At 48.0% G+C, this 19312-nt stretch overlaps 1 protein-coding gene across 6 annotated transcripts in view; it reads right to left on the bottom strand.

Moving 5' to 3' along the window:
• Positions 1 to 1588: 1588 nt before the first annotated feature.
• Sk (small conductance calcium-activated potassium channel) overlaps positions 1589 to 19312 on the bottom strand; it is a 183084-nt gene continuing 165360 nt past the window's right edge. For all 6 annotated transcript variants that reach the window (XM_076897410.1, XM_076897403.1, XM_076897386.1 and 3 more), the window contains 6 exons: positions 10562 to 10983; positions 7222 to 7357; positions 5616 to 5726; positions 3396 to 3523; positions 3209 to 3278; positions 1589 to 2499 (listed from right to left, as the gene is read on the bottom strand). In XM_076897410.1, the coding sequence (XP_076753525.1) occupies positions 1891 to 2499; positions 3209 to 3278; positions 3396 to 3523; positions 5616 to 5726; positions 7222 to 7357; positions 10562 to 10983 (1476 nt within the window). In that variant the 3' untranslated portion in view covers positions 1589 to 1890. The remainder of the gene's footprint in view (positions 2500 to 3208; positions 3279 to 3395; positions 3524 to 5615; positions 5727 to 7221; positions 7358 to 10561; positions 10984 to 19312) is intronic.

Below are 19312 nucleotides of genomic sequence, written 5' to 3' on the forward strand. Positions count from 1 at the left end.
TCTCCTCGCGAGGTACAATTCTTGCTCGCCACGTGGGTGGACGAACGACGCTCGTTCGCGCTGGGATACGTCACCACGTGATTGTACTTTATAATATATGAGGGATATCGGTCTATCCCGGGAAACTTGCGACGTTACGTTGATCACAGCTTCGAATGAAAGTGTAGATTGAATCGCGGCTACTGCTGCTCTCTCGTCGGCGAAGAGGAACGAAATAGAACGGACGAAAAACGCGAGAATCAGTTCGCGAAGAGGAGAAGATAGCGAGATTAGCGGAGCGGCGTGTGTCAGACGATTTCGTGGGTCGAACGTGACCGTTTCCCAACCGGGACGATTAAAATTGTTATCTCGGAACCCGTTCGCGGGTGTGCTCGTTTAAAATACTCGGGACGATATTCCGCGCCACCTCTTCGTCCCCTTTGCTCGCGACCTGAAACGAAAACGAAAACCGAAGTAGTCTCATTCTTGCCACGGCTCCCGCGTGTCGCGCGTTGAAAACACGTCGGAACGTTTTGTTCGAAGGCAAAGTTCGCTGTGCGCTCGTTTGGCTCGAGAACCACCCTTGTCCTTGCCGTGGGGAGGCGTTCGCCACGCGCGTTCCTCCTCGCGCGTGAAACCTTAAACACACACACCTTGTGCCTTGTCCCTCCGTCCATTCTTTCTCCTCTTTGCTCCGTTTCTTCCTTAGTCACGAGGTATACAGAGATAAGATGGAGTCCGTGTGTGTATGTGTGTACGTGTTCGCGTGTACCTGTGTACACGTGCGCGTACGCGTGTATGCATGCGTGTCGACGTGTACGTATGTATGTGTCTGTATGTACGTGTGTGTCGGATATATATTTAAATATTAAGAAAAAAGTTTTCAGGCACGCAAGTTGGGCAGGGGAGCAGCTCGCAGCGATTGGAAGAGGACGCTCGCGTCCGTGAGTCCCTCCGTTTCGTTTTCACGCACGCTTCTCCGAATCTCTATCGCGAAACATTGCATCGATCGTTCTTTTTTTAACGCGTATCTGCGTGTGTCTGTATGTCTGCGTGTGTGAGAGAGTGTTCCTCCGCGTGTTTATATGTATGTGCGTGTACCTGTACATAGTTCCATTTTTATTATAATTATTATTTTTTTATTTTTTTAATTAAGAAGACACAGTCAATCGGGAAGAGGATTGGACCCGTTGTTGATGCTACTGCAAGACTTTCGTTTTTTATCTGCGGCTATAAAAGTGGGCGGGTTTTTCGTCGGCTATGGTCGCGAGACTTGGTTATTTGGCCTTGTAAACGTTCAAATCAGTGGCTCAACGAAAACTGATATGTCACCGATAGAGACTGAAAGAGAGGAACGAGTCCGGAGGGCGTCGAGAGATGTAAGTCCGTTCGAAGTCGGTTCTGAAACATTAGGCAGTCTGCCCGTTGGAGGAGCACTCGTCCAGATCGCCACATCGAATCTCCCTACACCCTTTTTACTCCTCGACCCTCCTGCGCGAGCCGTCATCGAAATCATAAAATGGTACTCGACGAAAGGAACGCTCGAAAACCGTGGCGCTCAGCGACAAGATGAACCAAAAGGTAACAGGAAACGGCGATGGTCAGCCTCGCGACCAAGCCGTCGCGCAACCACCGTCAACCGAACGCGGCGCTAGCACTAGTCGAGAGGCTCGCGAGTACACTAGTCAACGAATAATTCACAGTACACCTGAAGATGGACCTGTAGTAACTTCCTATCCCCGAAAGAGTAATCAACGGACAGACGCGTCGCGGACAGAGAGACCGTGGAGACCGTTTGCCGCGGTGGAGGGACTCGATGGTACGCGAGCGTGCGACGGCCGCGTCGCGGACGTTGTCACGTCTGTTCGCGGCCCGGTTTTAGTACGAGTGCTGCGGCTGCAAGGACGAGACTCAGCTGTGCGGAGACGTGTCGGACCCCTGACTGTTGCCCAGTCCTCCCATTCCGGACTGCGAGGTGAGCCTGGTGGCTGACTGCGAGGTCGTGGTCGTCGCCACCGTGGAATGTGCCAGGCTGTGGTGCCTACCGGTCTCAGGCACCAGGTGAGGCGTACGGCTCGACACTGGCGGCAGGATCGAGTTGGCCGGCCAAGGGTGAAGGGACGTGGTGCTGGGCGCGCTTGGGACGCTCCTCGAGTGTGGCAGCGAGTTCGAGAGATTCGCCAGGGGATGATGCGCGGACACGGAGATGCCCATGGATAGACTATTCCCTGTGGACACGCCGCCGCCACCACCGCCTCCTCCGCCGCCTCCACCGCCACCAGTCGACGCCATCGCGACAGCCGTGTCCGGATGTAGGAAGTTTCGCCTCTGCTCCATGCGCTCCGCGTGTTGAGCCAGGCACCTGGTCAACTCCTCTGGCAGCAGCTCCAGCTGGGCCTGCAGGCCGGTCAGTTTCTCTTCTAGGCTCAGCAGACGGTCCTCCAGACCCACCAGACGCTCCTCCAGAGCGTCCTGTCGCGTGCTCATGTCCGACACTATCTCGTACACCGTGTTCTGCGTCTGTTTTGGAAAATTTTTCGGTTAGTTCGAGGGGTACTACTTAGGATTGTTTCGTTACAGGCCTGTCCTGGTGTATTGGAGTATTTAGGACGATTAATTTAAATTGATCGAAGCCAGTTTTAGAGAGTTATGTTTGACCGATCGATACGACAGCGAGCTAGAAGGCAAGCGTACCTCTCTGTGACATTAAATTGACGTGGCTTCGCTCACACGACAAGACAATTTCTACCCTCCTACACAGCCCTTCGTGGCTCTTTGTTAGGCCTCCGACTCGACCCGCGAGACTCGAAGTTGGCTCTTGTTCACGGAGGCCCCACTTGGACAGGCCTGTCCTATTCTTTATACTGCGAGTTTGCGCACTTGATGCACTTCACGCTCAAGAACGCGACTCCTGAGTCACAATGGGACATCCACTGGATAGAGAACTCTACTTCTCGTACCCTCTAATTTCTCTCTTGTTTCAAAATTGCAATTACGTTGGTCGATCTGGCGGTACGTCGAACGACAGTTCGAGAGAGGAGATATTCGCAAAAGGGCATGTAAAGGCTTTAAAAATGAGAGAACTTTTTTTTTCCCGCGCGTCAAACGACCCAGCGAGAGTCGCGATACGAGGGGGTTGCTCGCGAGCACAGAGGGCTGTTCGACGCGATACGAACTGGGAACGATCGGGAAGTTTAATTGGATTTCTGAGCTACTTGCGTGCTGTTACCTTGGCCATATCCGTGATGGTATTGGCGTTGTCCATTAATTTTCGCTGATCCATTTTGACTTTCCTAAGTCTGAAAAGTTCGGTATTACGGATGAGGGTCTGTATCGCTCCCTCGGCCCGCGGTGTCGCCCGGTTTCCACGGGCGCTCTATCGAAATTTAGTCACGTGTGTGTGTTCATCGACTTACGCGTATATAGCCAACAGAAACTTCCGCTGATGCGTCCGAACGCGTCCCGGATTGACACGCTTCACCAGGCGAGTGTGCTTGTAAATTAGCCACGTCTCGCGCAGCACGTTCGCCGCTGCGTTCTTCAACTGAAACAAAACGTTTCTCGTTACTCTTATCGATGATACCCCTTTTCGTCTCCACTATTTTTATCCGTTTCATTGCCTTCGAAAGGAAGCGTCGCGTGGACGTTGCTCTATCGCTTCTCCACTTTTTACGAGTCAATCTGAAACGTACTCGCTTTTTCATTGTCGCGTGCAAAAATCGACGAGGAGACTCGCGAGACGATAAACTGCGAGGCGGATCGCGGTAGATTTTTCAAACTCGAGAGGAAGGAAGATCGAAAAGGATTACTCCGCGGTAAATTAAAAACACCGGCTACGGGGAACACCGTTCGTAGATCTTCCCGCGAGCAATTTCCCTGGCCCGTGGTTAATTGGACAAGAATCCAATATCTCCTGCCCGGCGATAAAACCGGCCTCGAACGCTGCAATTTCAGATACGTTCAATAATCGCTTTGGGAGCGATCGACAGCGTGTTTATCACGACGTCTGCCGGGACCAGCGCAACACGAGTTATCGCGGAAACAACGGAAGTCGCGCACCCTTGCCCACGGTCACGTACGCTTCCACCGGAATTTTATTACGAACCACGCGCACGGTTGACTTTAGCGATGCTTTAGTGCCTCGTTCAGACGAAAACTGGCCAAGTTACGCGTTCGTGCCCCTAAAACGGACGGTCTCTGCTTAGCCAGCGGAATGAGACCAGCGGAGAGGGTTCCTGTTCGAAGGATATCAAAGGCGCTTTTTGATCTTCATTTCTCGACCTCGAGGGAGGTCACGCTTGGCCTCTTTCCGTGCCAATATCACGGCTAAATTTAACAGAATCCTCTTAAAAGGCACATAATCAACCCTACCGACTGAATTTTCTGCAATTACGATAATTACAGTTAATTGTTGTTTGGTATTTCCGAGGTTTGTACGTATCCATTAGGTTCTAATTAAATTTAAAGGTCGTGGTTAGAGACTTCGATCTAGAGACTAGGGGACTATTGTCGTTCCTATTCCGTTTGTGACTACAACGAGTCTGAATACTTAATAACTACTGTGTTAAAAATATCCTTTCGAGCTAATTAAATAGCCGACTAGTAATTTTCTTTAACTTCTACAGATTCGATTCTTTTTTTGAAAATAAAATATTCGATCGTGTTGTCAGGTGATTAAAACATGATGTAAAACATTTTTGTTACTTATCTCGAGCGAAACGAAGTAATAAAATGGTATTGCGCACCCTCTGCAAGGGTTGAAACTGAGAAAATCCAAGTTTATCGACGAAACGAGCATTTTTACCGCTTCTGGATGGAGTAAACGATTTTCAAAGTTCCATCGAGAGAGCGTTCGTATCGGTTTTCCTATTTTTCACGCTGTATCGCGACGGCTAGCGGAAACTCGACGCAGCCGCTGTCTCTTAAGACGCGATTCCCATGTTGGAACGATTGACGCCAGCCGATCGATCGCGACACGTGGACCATCGAGACGTAGAGAAGCGACAATGACACGTCAAACGGATCCGGACTTTCTGGCGACCGGCGTGAAAAAGGGAAATCCTTCGAAAACTGTTTGAAACGCGAGACGAAGTGAAATCGAATCGTTTCGAGGTAAATCGGCTTGTTTGCAGGGCGCATCGATCCTTAAAAACGGAGCTCGAGTCTCTAGCTCTGTCCTCAGCGTGCAAAGTAAAGCCTGTGGGTAGGTCTCGCTTGAAATATACACAGCTTAACGAACAACAACGCTCGACAACAGAAACGACCAAGTAGAATTCGATGTACAAGCGTTAAATATAAATGCAGCCGTGGAACTTCTAAACGAATCAAGCGCCGGTAAGTTCAAAGGTTAAACGAATTTCCTCGCCTCGCTTCTGGAGTCGTAAATATTTCTTCGTCTCTCGTAATTCCCGTGGAATGTAATGAAACGTTTAAACGGCGGATCGAGCGCTAGACACGTAGTTTTCTAATTCGAACTGGGACAGACTCTTGCGATCGTTCCTTGGCGAACGTTGCTAATGTCAAGCGATTCGAAACTATTCCGCGCAACGCGCCACTCGACATCGTAAAAGACAATGAAACACGTGTTTACGTCCGTGGGGGGGGGGGGGGGGGTGGTACGAGCAGACGCGTCTTACCCTTTTCGTTAACTGCGTATCCATCATAAAGTTATGAACGTGCTTCTCCGCCCTGGTGAGCTCGAGCTTCCTGGAAACGACCGCCACCAGCAAGGCCGTGCATCCGGCGCCCTAAAAACACCATCAGACGTACTCGTCAGCTCTCGACTATCCTCTTCTTATGCTTAATTACGAAACTAGTAGATTTCGCTAATTACCGACTAATTTAACAGAATACCCGCGGTTATGGCCACTCGCCTAAAATTCCTGTAAACACTAAACAGACGGGGGTGCGTTTCTGCCGCTTAAATTTTTATTTCATCCCTTGCGTTCTCGTGCAGAATTCTCAGGGAACGCAAATCTATACGTAATTTACGATGAATCTAATCGGAACCGTTTCGTTCGATAGAGAATCCATTCTGAATTTTTCGCTAGATTTATTTTATACAGCGAACGGGGACCGCCATTTCCCTCCCGATCGAGAGGAGTCCTCGTCCGCGTGTTGGCAAATTTTCCGCACTGCCGACGAAACAAATTCCGGCCGTCGCGGGTAATGTACGTCGACCCCGATCAGGGTGGCGAATTTCCCCTTTCCGTTTCGCCAGCCGAAATTATATTCGCTTCACGAGGTCCGTCCCCCTTTCCGGTTCCCAGGTTGGATAAGCGTAATTCGGTTGTCTCGAGACGCGAGGAGGACGCGAACGTCTGGACGGAACCGATTCGCCAGCAGAATTTCGGACCACCAGTCGGCGTTATTGCGGTTAACTCGAGGAGGATCGTGCGGAACTTTTTCGCAGGGGTTGGTAACCCTCTGAAGCGTCGTCGCGTCTTGAATCTGAGTTTCTTCGTTTCTCGAATCAAAGAATTTCGAATTTCCGAATTTCTACGAATCGAAAGCAAATTCTTTTCATCGATGAATTCGTTTATTTTCGTCGACTGTTAAAAATCGAGTTTTCTCGTGAATCGATTAATTCGAAAGAATCGCGCTGCACGGATGGAAGGAATAAGATAAACACGAGCACGAACGGAGAATTCGGTGAACGCACCCGTTTCTCAGGCGAAATTTCACGGAGAATTGGCCGCGACGAGGAAATTGGTTAACGATTCACGGATACGAGCCCCGCGGATCGGTGTATTAACATCGGGCGCAGAGAGCAGTAACAATAAGGAACCAGCCGCGTCCCCAATGGAGAGATTACACCCCCTGTCGCGTTTATCGCCACCAAGTGTCGCTGCAAATGCATCGCGACTGCACTTGGCGCGATGCTGCGATCGATAACCCTTGCTTTCTCCGACTGTACCGTCCAGACACGCTGAATTTCGTATCGAACGTGCAATGTTGCACAAACATTCCCAACTACTCGCGTCGCGAACATATTTTTCTACATTCTATAAATTGCTACGAGAATCACAGCATAAGTGTAAGTTAATTCGATTTCTTCGAACGTAGAATGAAAGATGGACGTTGAAAATGTAAAGCAGGCATCGAAATGTACGGGTGAGTTTCAGATACGTGTTACGACGCTTGTCTCTTGGTTTCTCGTACTCTGCTCGCGGTGGAACGCGATGGGGGTTGCATGCAAATATCGCGAGGATTCTCGTGTTAAACTTTGAATCTTAGCCTTACCATTATTCCGGTGGAAACGGCTATACCTCGACCGCAGTACGTGTTGGGCACGATGTCACCGAAACCGACGCTCAGAAACGTAATAGCGATCAGCCACATAGCGTTAAGGAGATTCGCGTGCTCCTCGTCGTGAAACCTGCCGTCGCAGAACAGAAAACAGGATGAAACATTAGAATCGAGGGATTAAAACGATTCGCCCCGCCTCGAGCGAATTCGTGACTATGTCTCGCTGATTTCGTTCCGTCTGTGTACCGCGTGTATATTGGTTAAAGCAAGTTTTCAAGACAGTCTGTTGATTTATAATTCTCTGTAGAGCAGCAATTTTAGGAATGGTATACAGAGAACCATAGTAAAAGCAGTTATTAAAGTGAATAACCAAGCGCGTCTGACTATATACGCTCCTACTCTACTTTCACTTACGCCGCCACTCTTTCAGGTCCCACGATAAATTGCATCTGGCTTTATTTTACTGCTATTGTTAGAGTCTACGTGCATAACTTTATCGCTACGATTTACGATACAGGGAATCGTTAAAAGCGTTTTAAAGCAAATAGAAAATTCCCATTTAACGATTACTTAATTAGCCAGGTAATCGATTCGATTGATACTCGATTCTGAATGTAACGAAGCAAATCCAAACGATGCGTTATTATTCAAATGAAATGCTCGTATAGTCTGCATGACAAGAGGACAAATCACCGTCAGTCACGAATGCTGGGCAAAAGAAAACTCGTTGCTCTGGGCACGGAAAATTCAGGACTAACGACGCGAGTCTTGTTATGATAATGTCGTACGTTGTACATTCCAGCTGTTCGATTGGTTGCGAACGCGTGGACGTGTAAACGAGGCCTTTTCTTTCGCGTCTAACCTGCGAAATTCATTATCGGAAACCGTTAATCAGCCCTGGACGTCAAAATAATCGAACCAATTCCGCTAGTTAAACACACAGTTTGTATTGAAACAGTATCTTTCTTTGCTACAATTTCAACCCAATGGGTACTTTGTTCAATGTCTGATTAATTGTGCGATTGTTACAATAGACAGTGATTAAGAGTTACTTGCGTAACTTTTAATCAACAATTCAAATATCTCTTTACAATATTCGCGTTTTATGCAAGGCAAATATATTAAACTCGATATTAACAATTCTGCGAACACGTTCGATCCTTTCAATCACTCTTTTCGAAGTTTAATCGACGACCAGGTAATCCTTTCGGAATTCAAAATTACTCCCGCGAATCGACGATACGAATTCTCTACGTCTCCGCAATTACTTCCGGCTTATCTGCCGCGACGTGCTCGCTCGCAATTAAAATTAATTCCGCTTAAATTGTACTATCAATTTCTGTGCCTTCTTTTTTTTTAATTAGCGGCCAGCATCGAGGCGCGTAATTGGGTTGCGCGGTTTTACCCATGGAATAATTGAAATGGCGGAACTGAGACCGCGATCCTTGAACGGGACCATCGAAAATGAACAGGGAACCGTCTCGACGAGCATAAATTAAGGAGGTAACTTTGAGGAAAAATAAATTGAGACAGGAAACTTTGAGAAAACAATCATTTCTCGCGAAATTTCTATTCAACCCCTATTTGGGGTGGCTGAAAACGCTTCAATCTGAAATTATTGGCAGACGTCAAGGTGAAAGGGGTGACATAATCCAGCAGTTGGAGCAACACTGGCAACCCTAAATATCTGGATATAGGTGACTCGCAGACGCCACGTTATTGGTCGTAACGTTCGCGTCGTTAAAGGCAAGAGAGGGTTAAGGGGTGTTAGATAAGACAGCCAGTGTCATAAAACGAGGCGGGTGGGCCTCGCGATCTACCCTTATCAAAAGAAACGGCGATGCTCCAGTCAAACGTTCCGAAACGAATATTCGCCATAAGGACTCGTAACTAGACCTCGAATAATAAGGCGATTAAATTGTCTATACGAAGTTTGACTGAAGAGACGCCATTTCTTCGCCATCAGCTTAATCTAACCAATCTGACCTGACTAAACCTCGAACAATAAAATAATTAAATGAATCGTAGGAAGTCTACTCGAGAGACGGCGTGTTTTACCATCAGTCCTTTACGCGGACACATTTATCGCGACCACAGCCACGGTTTCGTCATTCGAAACGAAACAATCCATAAATCGCGGTCCCTCGCCCGTCGATAGACGGTGCCGGCTATCCCGCCGCGAAATTTACAACGCTCCTGGAAATTTTACGGCTCCGTCCACGGTGATCACGATAAAATACGGGCGGACCCTATCGCCGTTTCCCGCGCACGGAAATAAGGAGGATGCCCGTGGCTTCCGCTCGGGCTGTTCTCGCGCGCGAATCGTTGCATCCCCGTGGGAGTGCTCTTTTCTCGCGAGAGAGAGAACGGGCTGGATCTCGCGTCTAAAATTCTAATTCCGGCTGAAACTCGATCTCTCGGGAAATGGGATGACCGGAAATGAAAAAGGAAGTACCGCCGGCGGATGGGAGCGTTTGAAGTAGCCTCCGCCGTTCTTTTCTGGGCCATTTTATGCCGTACGATCGAGCGATTTACACGCCACCGAAATGAAATTCTCAAATGAGATACAAAGAGCTAACGAACGACTCTATACTTTAATAAGTCTTTCACGAAGCGTCCAAATAGGATAACTGATAGCACAATTAAAAATTCTCCAAAAGTTTAATCGAAATTCGATTTAAACAGTCACCCAGTTCTTCTGTTTGTCTGTTCGCACGCTTCGAGAAGAAGAGATGTACTTATCCAACTTGGAAAGGTAAGGAAGAATAAGGAGAAGAGGAAGTGGAGAGCCAGTGGACGCCTCGTTTAAGGACAGAACGCAGGAAGCAGAGGAGGGGAAAATCGAACGAACGTTTTATCGAGAGCGACGGTGGAAAGAAAAGAAAAAAATTTCGTAGTCGTTGGTAGGGCCAGACGAAGTCTTCTATTGGCTCGCAAGATTGATCGTTCCCTAAATCGACGCCACTATTTACTGGAGAATTTAATTATACGCGGCCCGGCAATCTCAGCCGTGTAGTAAATCCTTCATGACCGCTTCAACAATTAACGACTCGCGGTACCCACGCTCCCACATCTGAACACTAATCGCACGTGTTTGCGCGCGCGTGTTTGACCGACGTTGTTAACAGGTGCATCGATCTTGCTATTCCCTTTACGAACAGCTGTTCGTATTGTTGCTCGCGATTGTATTTACTTCGACGAATGCAACGATCAGAATCTCTCGCCTCTCGATTTTATTGGATGAAAACGACAGAGTGTTTGAAGTGTTCAGAGTATTTTATCAATGGAAATGGTACAGGTGAGGGAGTGGAGAACGATTTTTTTGGCAACTCACCTCTCGCACTGACGCAACGTCCACGAGGCGATGATCCATAACGAGACCATGAAGACTAGCAACACGGTCCCAGGGCAGATGGTCATCAGGGTTTTCAGGACGAATCTGGTGTTGAAGTTAATACGATTCAAGGCCCCTATGCTGCGCGAGGACGCGTCCGTGAAGAGCTTCGAGTGCAGCAGCATCACGCGACAGATGAGGTAGAGTCTGAAGAACATCGGCAGCGAGAGGGTCACGTCGTACGGCACCCACTTCGAGCCGAAGTCACCGCCCTTGTTCGCCAGCTTGGTCGTCCACAGGAAGTAGTACTCGCCCGGGATCGGGTGGATCGCACAGATTAACAACTCGATCGAAATCTGCGCGATCCTCTGCCAGGTCATCGCGATCCGCCAATCGTCCGCGCAGTTATCGATCATGAACAACTGTCGAAACAAATTCACTCTCGTTATTCCACTGTCACGAACGTGTGCGTTCAAATTAAAATCCTAACTCAATAGCGAACTATCTCAGATTTTTCAATAGCTATTGTCCCATGGCGATAGCTATCGACTTTAAAAATCACCAAATTTTTCTTCGAACGCTACGATGACTTTTAATGGTAGCCACGCGAATAAATTCTTTTTCTAAACTATTTTTACTTTAGAACAATTGATTTTTCACAGAATAACGATGTACGTTAGCAATGTTTCTCGCGTCACTGGAGGCGGCCACCAGACACCTTCGAATAGGATTATACAGCGATACATCGCTGGTGGACGATATTCTCTCGACGATGCATGGCGAGTACAGATAAGTTGCATTATTTATACGTCGTTCCCTGAGATTTCCCCTGATCGCCATCATCAATCCACGACAACATTGTACTCCGTTCCGCGGTCCTCATGGCATATAATGTCACCGACTTACCGTGCCGTTCGATAGAGTACATAATTTAACGGCGTCGTTACTCCTTGGTTCGACTCGATGCGGAACTTAAGGCCGAACAAACAGCCCCGTGTCTGCAGACGAGGTTTTTCAGCTTAAAGCACTTCTATTACCGCGCTCGTTTCGCGGTTCGCATGAAGACATTTGTCAATTTTACTTCCAATCGCTTGGAGATGATTAAATAAGTTAAATAATGGAAGGAAGAAGTTTATTTACGAGTGCGCCAGGGAAGGATATCGAGCTACAAAAGCGACGAAATCGATGGGTACTTTATCGAGAAATTGAAAGCAACTCGCTGTCTGGTTTCGTAGATAAGATTACAAATGATCCCAGTTAAGAATGGCGACCGATGCGTTTAACGTTTCAACGTTTTCGCGGTTCCACTGGTTCACAGTATTAACATTCGACGATACCACCCCCCGATAGAGACGCGTTCGTTCGATTCAATCGACGCGTTGTCGTCGCAGAGCAAACATTCGACGACGGAGCCGGAAATTGCCAGCCATCGCCAGGCGACGGGGCGATTAAAATATTTCCGTATTCGAACCGGTGGAAAGTAGTGTGGGGTGGATTGAATTTATTTCTATAGCCATCGTTCTCCGAAATTTTCACCGGAAAAGAACCAATCTCTCCTTCAAACTCGACGATCGATTTTGTGTCTCGCGTAATCGATGGTTCGCGGTTTGAAATGAAAAAAATCACGAGTATTACACGCTTCGAGAGCAACGAGATCTCTCAGCAGAGATCAGAAGCGTCGAGGAACAGATTTTCCAGCTGGGACCCCAGGGCGAGAGAAAAAGGATTGCAACGAAACAACTGTCGTAAAGCTCGCGAAACATTGCCCCGTAACGTTTGCGCTGCATCGACTCTCCTGTTTTATGAGGGATGATTCGTTCGCGGATGGCGGTGGATCGAGGGATCCGATGCGCCGTGTCGATAAAACGAATTACGACGGTTTCGAAGAGATCGTAACGCGGTTGCGGGTCTCAGTGGGGACTGCCGGGTGTTTCACGGCATTTCGCGGCTCTGATTCAACCCTTGGCGCGCGGCACGGTGTACGTTCTGTATTTTACGGTCAATTTGTAACGCGACGGTATCATCGCGTGGAACGCCTCGAACCTTTCGCCTCTCAGCTCGCAGCTCCAACACTGGCAACGGCTGCAGTTTACTGCGTTGATGTACGTAAAGATGGGCACCAGTAAAGAACGAAGGGAACCTTTTGAAGCTTGTACCGGTAAAGCCAAAGTGCCTCTGCTCTGAAACAGCGCGGTACTTTCAGTTTACTCGAGGCTTTTCTTTGACAGTCGTACGCATGCGGGCTCGAGTCCGCGAGGCTGATTCTCTCGTTCCTTTAGCGAGCCTCGCTATCATTCTAATTACGCGCTACGAGCGCTGGAGCAGACATCCTCACTATTCCAACGTTCTCGATAATCGATACGAGACACTCGAAGAACTTGGAGCGGAATTCAAGGAACGTAACAAGTTCGTCTCGAACGTGGAACTTCAAGAGGTGTTAAAGACAGTGAGAAAACGAGGGTCGAGTTAGAGGTGTGGTATTGAACACTTGTGAAACTAATAATTGTTACGAAGAAAAACGTTCGTACGACTCAATTCTAAACCGATTCTATCTTATTCTCGCTATCAATTTTCGTTCGCAAATTCAGGAAAAAGATATCTCGTTTGGTAAAAATGTTATACGATTCTGAGAACACAGCTGTTAGAACGTGTTACGCAACGTTTGTGACGTAACCGTCCAACTAATTTCTGATTGAGAAAAGAGAGAGAGAGAGAGAGGGGGGGGGGGGGAGTCGCGAATCGAAAATCAATAAATGCGTGGAGCGCCCAGCGACGGGACAACGATGCATCACCGTTCTAGAGGGATTGCTACGTCGATCAACGCGCCCCTCGAGCGCAACCCTTTCGTTCCGCGGAGCTGTTTGGTGATCCCGGCAAATCTGCGCATCCAAATCGTTGATAAACGACAATCAACAGGTGCTGAAAGGTCAACGGGCCATTAGGCTCGTATCCAACCGTGCACGGTGCGCCGTTGCGAAACGGAGGAGATCTCGTTCTCGACTCGTTTACGTGCGCGACCCTTCCTCGCTTAAAATTAGACCGTCTGTACTACTCCCTATTTATCCTACCACCCTCTATCCTCCTCTCTCTCTCTCTCTCTCTCTCTCTCTCATAGTATGCGCGTCGCTTCGTGACGAATGCACGTTCATTGAGAACTGGTAATTGCATCGTCGAGCGACGCGACTCGCATCTGTCAACCATTTTCCGGTCACAGTGTTAATTATCCGCGATTATTACGATCGTACGCTTTGTGAACATCGATAGAGTGTAATTGTAACACAGTCGATCGACATTCCATGAGATTTTAGATGGTACGTGTAGTTTTTGGAAGAATGTCTGACATATGTCTCGTTCTCTACTGCTTCAAAGATTGTTAGGTTTTGGCTGATATTAAAAGTCTGAAAGTCTGTCTCTTAGTTCCTTCAGAAATCTGTCGCTGGAGTTATTACAATGTCTGTCAATGTCTGTGCGAGGTTTGTTCCGTCGCTCACGGAAAATCGACACGACGCTTCGTATCAACCCTTCCAGCAGGAACCATGGAGGACAGCTCGACGTTCGGAATTAAATCGAGTGACCAGTCGTAGGAATTGTTGACAGTGTTGTTTCCTTTCGATAAAGTAGTACTGACGGATCGTTTTATGTTCCAGTCTTTGGGACGATCGAGACTCGACAAGTTTCACTTACAACAGTCTACAGTCTAGTAACTTCTCATATTTGCTCTCCACGTTCTTTCAAAATTTCGAGATACAACTTAGCGAGTCATACTTTTGATATAATCTTGCATCAACAGATATCTTTCATACTCATCGGTACAATAGACGAATCAAACCCAAAAAGGAAGCTACATTATAATCAAAAAGTCCATATACAATGTATAATCCAATCGCATCGAGTAACCTAGCGAAACAAAGCCATCTCAGAGCACAATATATTTTCCTCGAACCAGCGCCAGTTTCGTTCATACCTGATCGCAATTAACGAGGAACCGCAAAGGCGAATGAAGTCGAACAAAGTCGAGAGCAGACGCGTCCGATGGGCTTCTTTGACGCGATCGCGGCTACAGGAACCCGCAAACATGGCGGAGGACGCGGCGAACGTCCCGCGACCCTGAAAGTGACCCGCGAAATTAGAAGTGGTCGGGATTACACAAAGGGAGCCGCGTTTCCGTACGGTCGCCTTTATGAATGTTCACCGTTTCCGTATAGCCTGGCTCCGTTTATGCGAGCACCGCGAACCAAATCGGCTTTCCTTGCACGCGTCCCGCCGACATACCTCTGACTTTCGCCGAGGATTATTGTCGTGGATTCGTACGCCCACCCAGCATTACGGTGAATTAAACGGGGCCGCGCTTAAGCGCGATTCCCTTGGGTATCGCTGGGGAATTTGGTGTATTTCGATGGCGAGTAATATTGAGAAATAGCGAACAATTAGAACGATCTAGAGTCGGGTTGTGATAGAAAAAATAATAGACAGCTTGGTCGCGAGTATTGCGATATTTGGACGAGCGCGAGGTGTCTTCCTGTGGCGAGGACGAGCAAATATCAGACGGATGCGAAGAATGTTGGCACACCACTCGCGAGAACCTAATTTCCACGCGGTGCTCGGGGCGCGAGTGTGGATAATAAAAATCGCAGGAGGTCGGGTCGTTAAGGGAAATCGAATTCCGCGTTGCTACGAGTGGTTTAAAATAAATGATCGCGTCGAGCGTACGGACGCTCTCCGCGCGATGTTTGCGCTCCTCGAACCAGGAACGTTTTCGAAATCGTTTGCGATCCGCGATGCGTTTTAATTGCGCCGGGAGCGGCGAGTTTGCCGAACGTTTCGCGCGCGACAACGACAAACAATTTACGTTCCCATCTGATTTTTCACAGCCACTCTATTAAGCTCGTCGAAACGTTATCCAAATGAGCAATTAACGCGATCCACTGATGAGGATGGACGAACGTTTCCTCTCGCGTTACTTATCGGGAAAGAACTGTCCCCTCTGCGCGAAGTAGAAAGGAGAATGTAGGTCTGCGATATAGAAATGGAACGAGAAGGAGCGCAAAGGTATTTTTACGCTTTTAACGAACGAAACTTCGCTTCGAGATGCGACTGCCTAAGGGTCGCGCTGCCTTCCCATCGTTGGGATTCGAGGCACTCGTAAAAGAGATCGAAGTTAAGAAACGAGGCGGAGGAAGGTTTGCAGACAAAAGGGAATGTTTGAGCTTGAAGGAAGAGTAAAAAAAACTGGCGACAGCAAGACCGACGGATGCTTCATAACGCGTCACTTGCATCACCCTTTGAATGTTTTTCGACATTCCTCTCCCGTTTTTCAATCGCGTGTGCTACTTCTGACGGTTCGAAGATGATCCTCCGCCTCGAACAAAATGGGACGAACAGCACGATTCGCGCGATACTCGCGATTGTTTTGGCCAACGATTTATAAAAAAAAAACCACCCCGTCCTTGACAAGACAGCCGCTATAGCCAACAGATATAGCGTTCGCAGTTATTCAGAGTAGGAAAATCGACGACGTTATGTCAGCCGGTAGCTCGAGTCATTTCTTAACGACAGATGCGCCGATCGATACTCTCGAATCGCGTAACTGCTCCAAAGGGACTGACGAACAGAAACTACGAACGTGTGGTGGAAAAAATATATTTTGTCGCGGGGAGATTCCCGTTTCGAACGTCGATGGTCACTCGTAAACGGTGTGCAAACGAGAGGAGCGTCGTAACGTGAAAGCGACTCGCTTGATGGGAAGGGTCACTTGCTGGGACGTACGGATGACCGTTGGAACGAGACGGTCATCTTCGTCCATGCCAGAATGTCACCGGACATGAATATCCCAAACGGCGGTATTTTGCGTCCAGCGATTCTTATCGCGAGGGGGTTTCTTGTAATTCTCGAGCAAATGGAACGAGAACTGCCTTAAAGCCCTTAACGAACGTCCCTCGAACGACTGTTTATCCACGATTCACGTGATACACTTGGGATCCCAGCGGAATTAATTCGTCGTTCGATTTACAATTTTGGTTCACTTTGCAAAATTTTGACTCCACATGGTAGGACTTATATTGCGATCGATGAGTTTGGAGCTGTTTAAAGTTTCGAATTCGAATTCTTGATTTACTGAGAGAGTAACAGAAGATTGTTCGCAGTTTGATATTAAAACAAGGATTCCACGCTGTTCTTCCCTTCACTCGAAGGGTAGAAGAGAGATGTTCGCGAAAGATGATCGCGACCCCTGTCGATTCGAGCCGCGTATCACTCGCATGCACCCTTTGTCGATTTTAACGCGACGCGTGGACGAGCGTCAAGATCGTCGATCGCTCGAGAGCGCTGTCACGCGCGTTATTGCACACGTCCGTTGTGTTTCAAGGGACGAATATCTACAGAAATGTATAATAAATTCTGTCGACCCTGCGCCTCCGTTGGTCGCCACGATTCTAATTGTAAGCGTTCGATCTACCCCTCGAATTAAATACCCTCGCTGGTTCGCCATTAACATTACGCGAACAGCCAATCTCTCTCAATTATTAATTGCAATTTCATACACAAAAATTGGAAAAGTTACAATATAACTGGAAAGCGATTACCTTCCGCTCGATTGTCCGAAGCATTAAATTATCGGGGCTTTTTTGTTCCCAACGTTTTATCGGAATAATAAAGAGTCGTTGTTCCCTGAAAAGTTACACGAATTAAAGAGCCCGCGGCGATTCGACGGCCGTTTAAACGGAGTTCGTTTTATCGCTCGGAACAGACAATTACGTCGTTACGTTAATTACCATTAATCTTAGCGGCCACGGGTAAACGATTTACCCCGTGACGCGACTCTTGCTGCTCGCTACACACCCCTTGGCCGGGCTACGTTCACAGCGGTGCGAAAACAACGAGTCGAGCCCTGTTGTTCGTACGGCTAAACCGATTGTCCGCTCGCCAAAACGTCACGTCGGTTGATCCATACGGCAGCTCGAATCCAGCTCGCAGAGCGGGCGAAATAAATGACGTTGACACGCGTCGACTCCTCTGGAAACTAATCACCGTTTCTCCGAGCGACATTTTTCCCCGATTCGACTCTTTCGCCGTACACCGCGAGAGTTTGCAAACTTTGCGTCTAAAATCTACTTTCTCTGCGTTTCTTCAAATTATTTCTTTTCCATTTTTAAACATTTCTATCGTCCAGCGATAATAGTATACTGATTTCAATGGTGGATGAGCTGTTTTATATAGAATTGTAAAAAATATCGGGTAACAGGGTGCACGGGCGGTCAACGAGGGCCGTGTGCATTTTCCTGCGGCATCGCCCCTCTCCGGGGCCTTGCCTAAACATACGAATGGGCCATGACGTTGAGGGTGTCCTCCAGGCTAGTCGGAATGGCCTAAGAAGGCATTCTTGTACGAACCTTCGGGTGAACCAGGAATAAATACGCCCAGTAAACGTTGAGTAATCGAGTTGTTACTTTATTTTCATCAACATCTTACAGAATGTTTAAGAAATCTATAAAAATGTTTTCAAGGTTCCTTTTCGATCGAACGATCACGTAGAACGTCCCCGAAAGAATCGACGAAGCATCGCAATGTAATCTGCTACACGTTAATTCAATAAACATCGTGGCTGATCCGACTCGATCCAAGATCCCCGATTTCGACGAACGAGAACAGCCGGACGGTTTATTTTAATACGACCGCGTCGTAAACGACCATCCGTTCCGGCGCACTGTTTAAAATCCGTCTTAATAAGTCGGTAATGGACGACGGCGAGAAAATGTTGACGCTCGTTACGTCAACGGCCGGTTTCAGCCGGAACGTTTAAGAGCCAAGTCAAATATTGACGGCGAGGGAAAGACGTTCGGCGTCCTACGCTCGTCTGGACGAGCCTCGCAACCCCTTCGTCGGGCGTACCCCGAAGGCGTGTTTGCCCAGGCTAACAGGCCATTCTTAATTTCAAACCTTCGCCTTGCCATCGAGCGGCTCTGCATCATGTTGCGTGCAAACACGACTCGGTTCCACCGTCCGCTGACAGATTCAGTTCATCGCGATTTATAGTTCGTTCGTCGAATTTCTGGCTGGTATCTGACGCGGTTCCGATTTCACAGTTGAGCCGCGTGTCGCACGCGGAAGACGATAGGGCTGGTTCCATCTCGTTTATTTATTCTTATCTCCTTCGTCTCCCCCGGGAAAGGGTAATGGAGGACGAAGATCCGTACATAATTAAATATCGCACTGTAAACTTCGGAGTGGGCTGTTAGGGAGAGCACTCCGCTTACACCACCCTAAGTAAGATCTTACATCAGCGTATGTCTCTGGCTAATTGCATCGAATTTTACATCCCCTGTACAAAATAAAAACTATCGAAATGAAAGTTTCTTAAAATACGTTCCAACGTTGCGTAAGAGTCCAATCGATATATGAAACCTACATATCCTCCAGAAGAAACCTTAAAAGGAACGAACAAAAGAGCAATAGTCGCATGAACACTGAGAATGGAGAAAAAAAAGAGAAGAGAATTCTACAGAGATTCGCGCGTACACAGCCAAAGAAACAGAGCCACGCGGGTGTCATTGTCGCGATATCGAATTCCGATATTAAATTAACTCCTCGTCTCGCTTCTTCCCGCGCGGTTTCCGCTACCTCAGCCCAGCCGCGCGACCGCGTCTGTTCCTGTTTCGAATTCCAGCCAGCGCCGTCGTTCGTCGAACGGGATCCTCCTATTCCGGGCGAAGTCAATGCTAAACGGTATATCGTTTCACCGACGATCGTCGACCA

The sequence above is a fragment of the Xylocopa sonorina genome, chromosome 1 (assembly GCF_050948175.1).
Source record: "Xylocopa sonorina isolate GNS202 chromosome 1, iyXylSono1_principal, whole genome shotgun sequence".
NCBI classification, from domain to species: domain Eukaryota; kingdom Metazoa; phylum Arthropoda; class Insecta; order Hymenoptera; family Apidae; genus Xylocopa; species Xylocopa sonorina.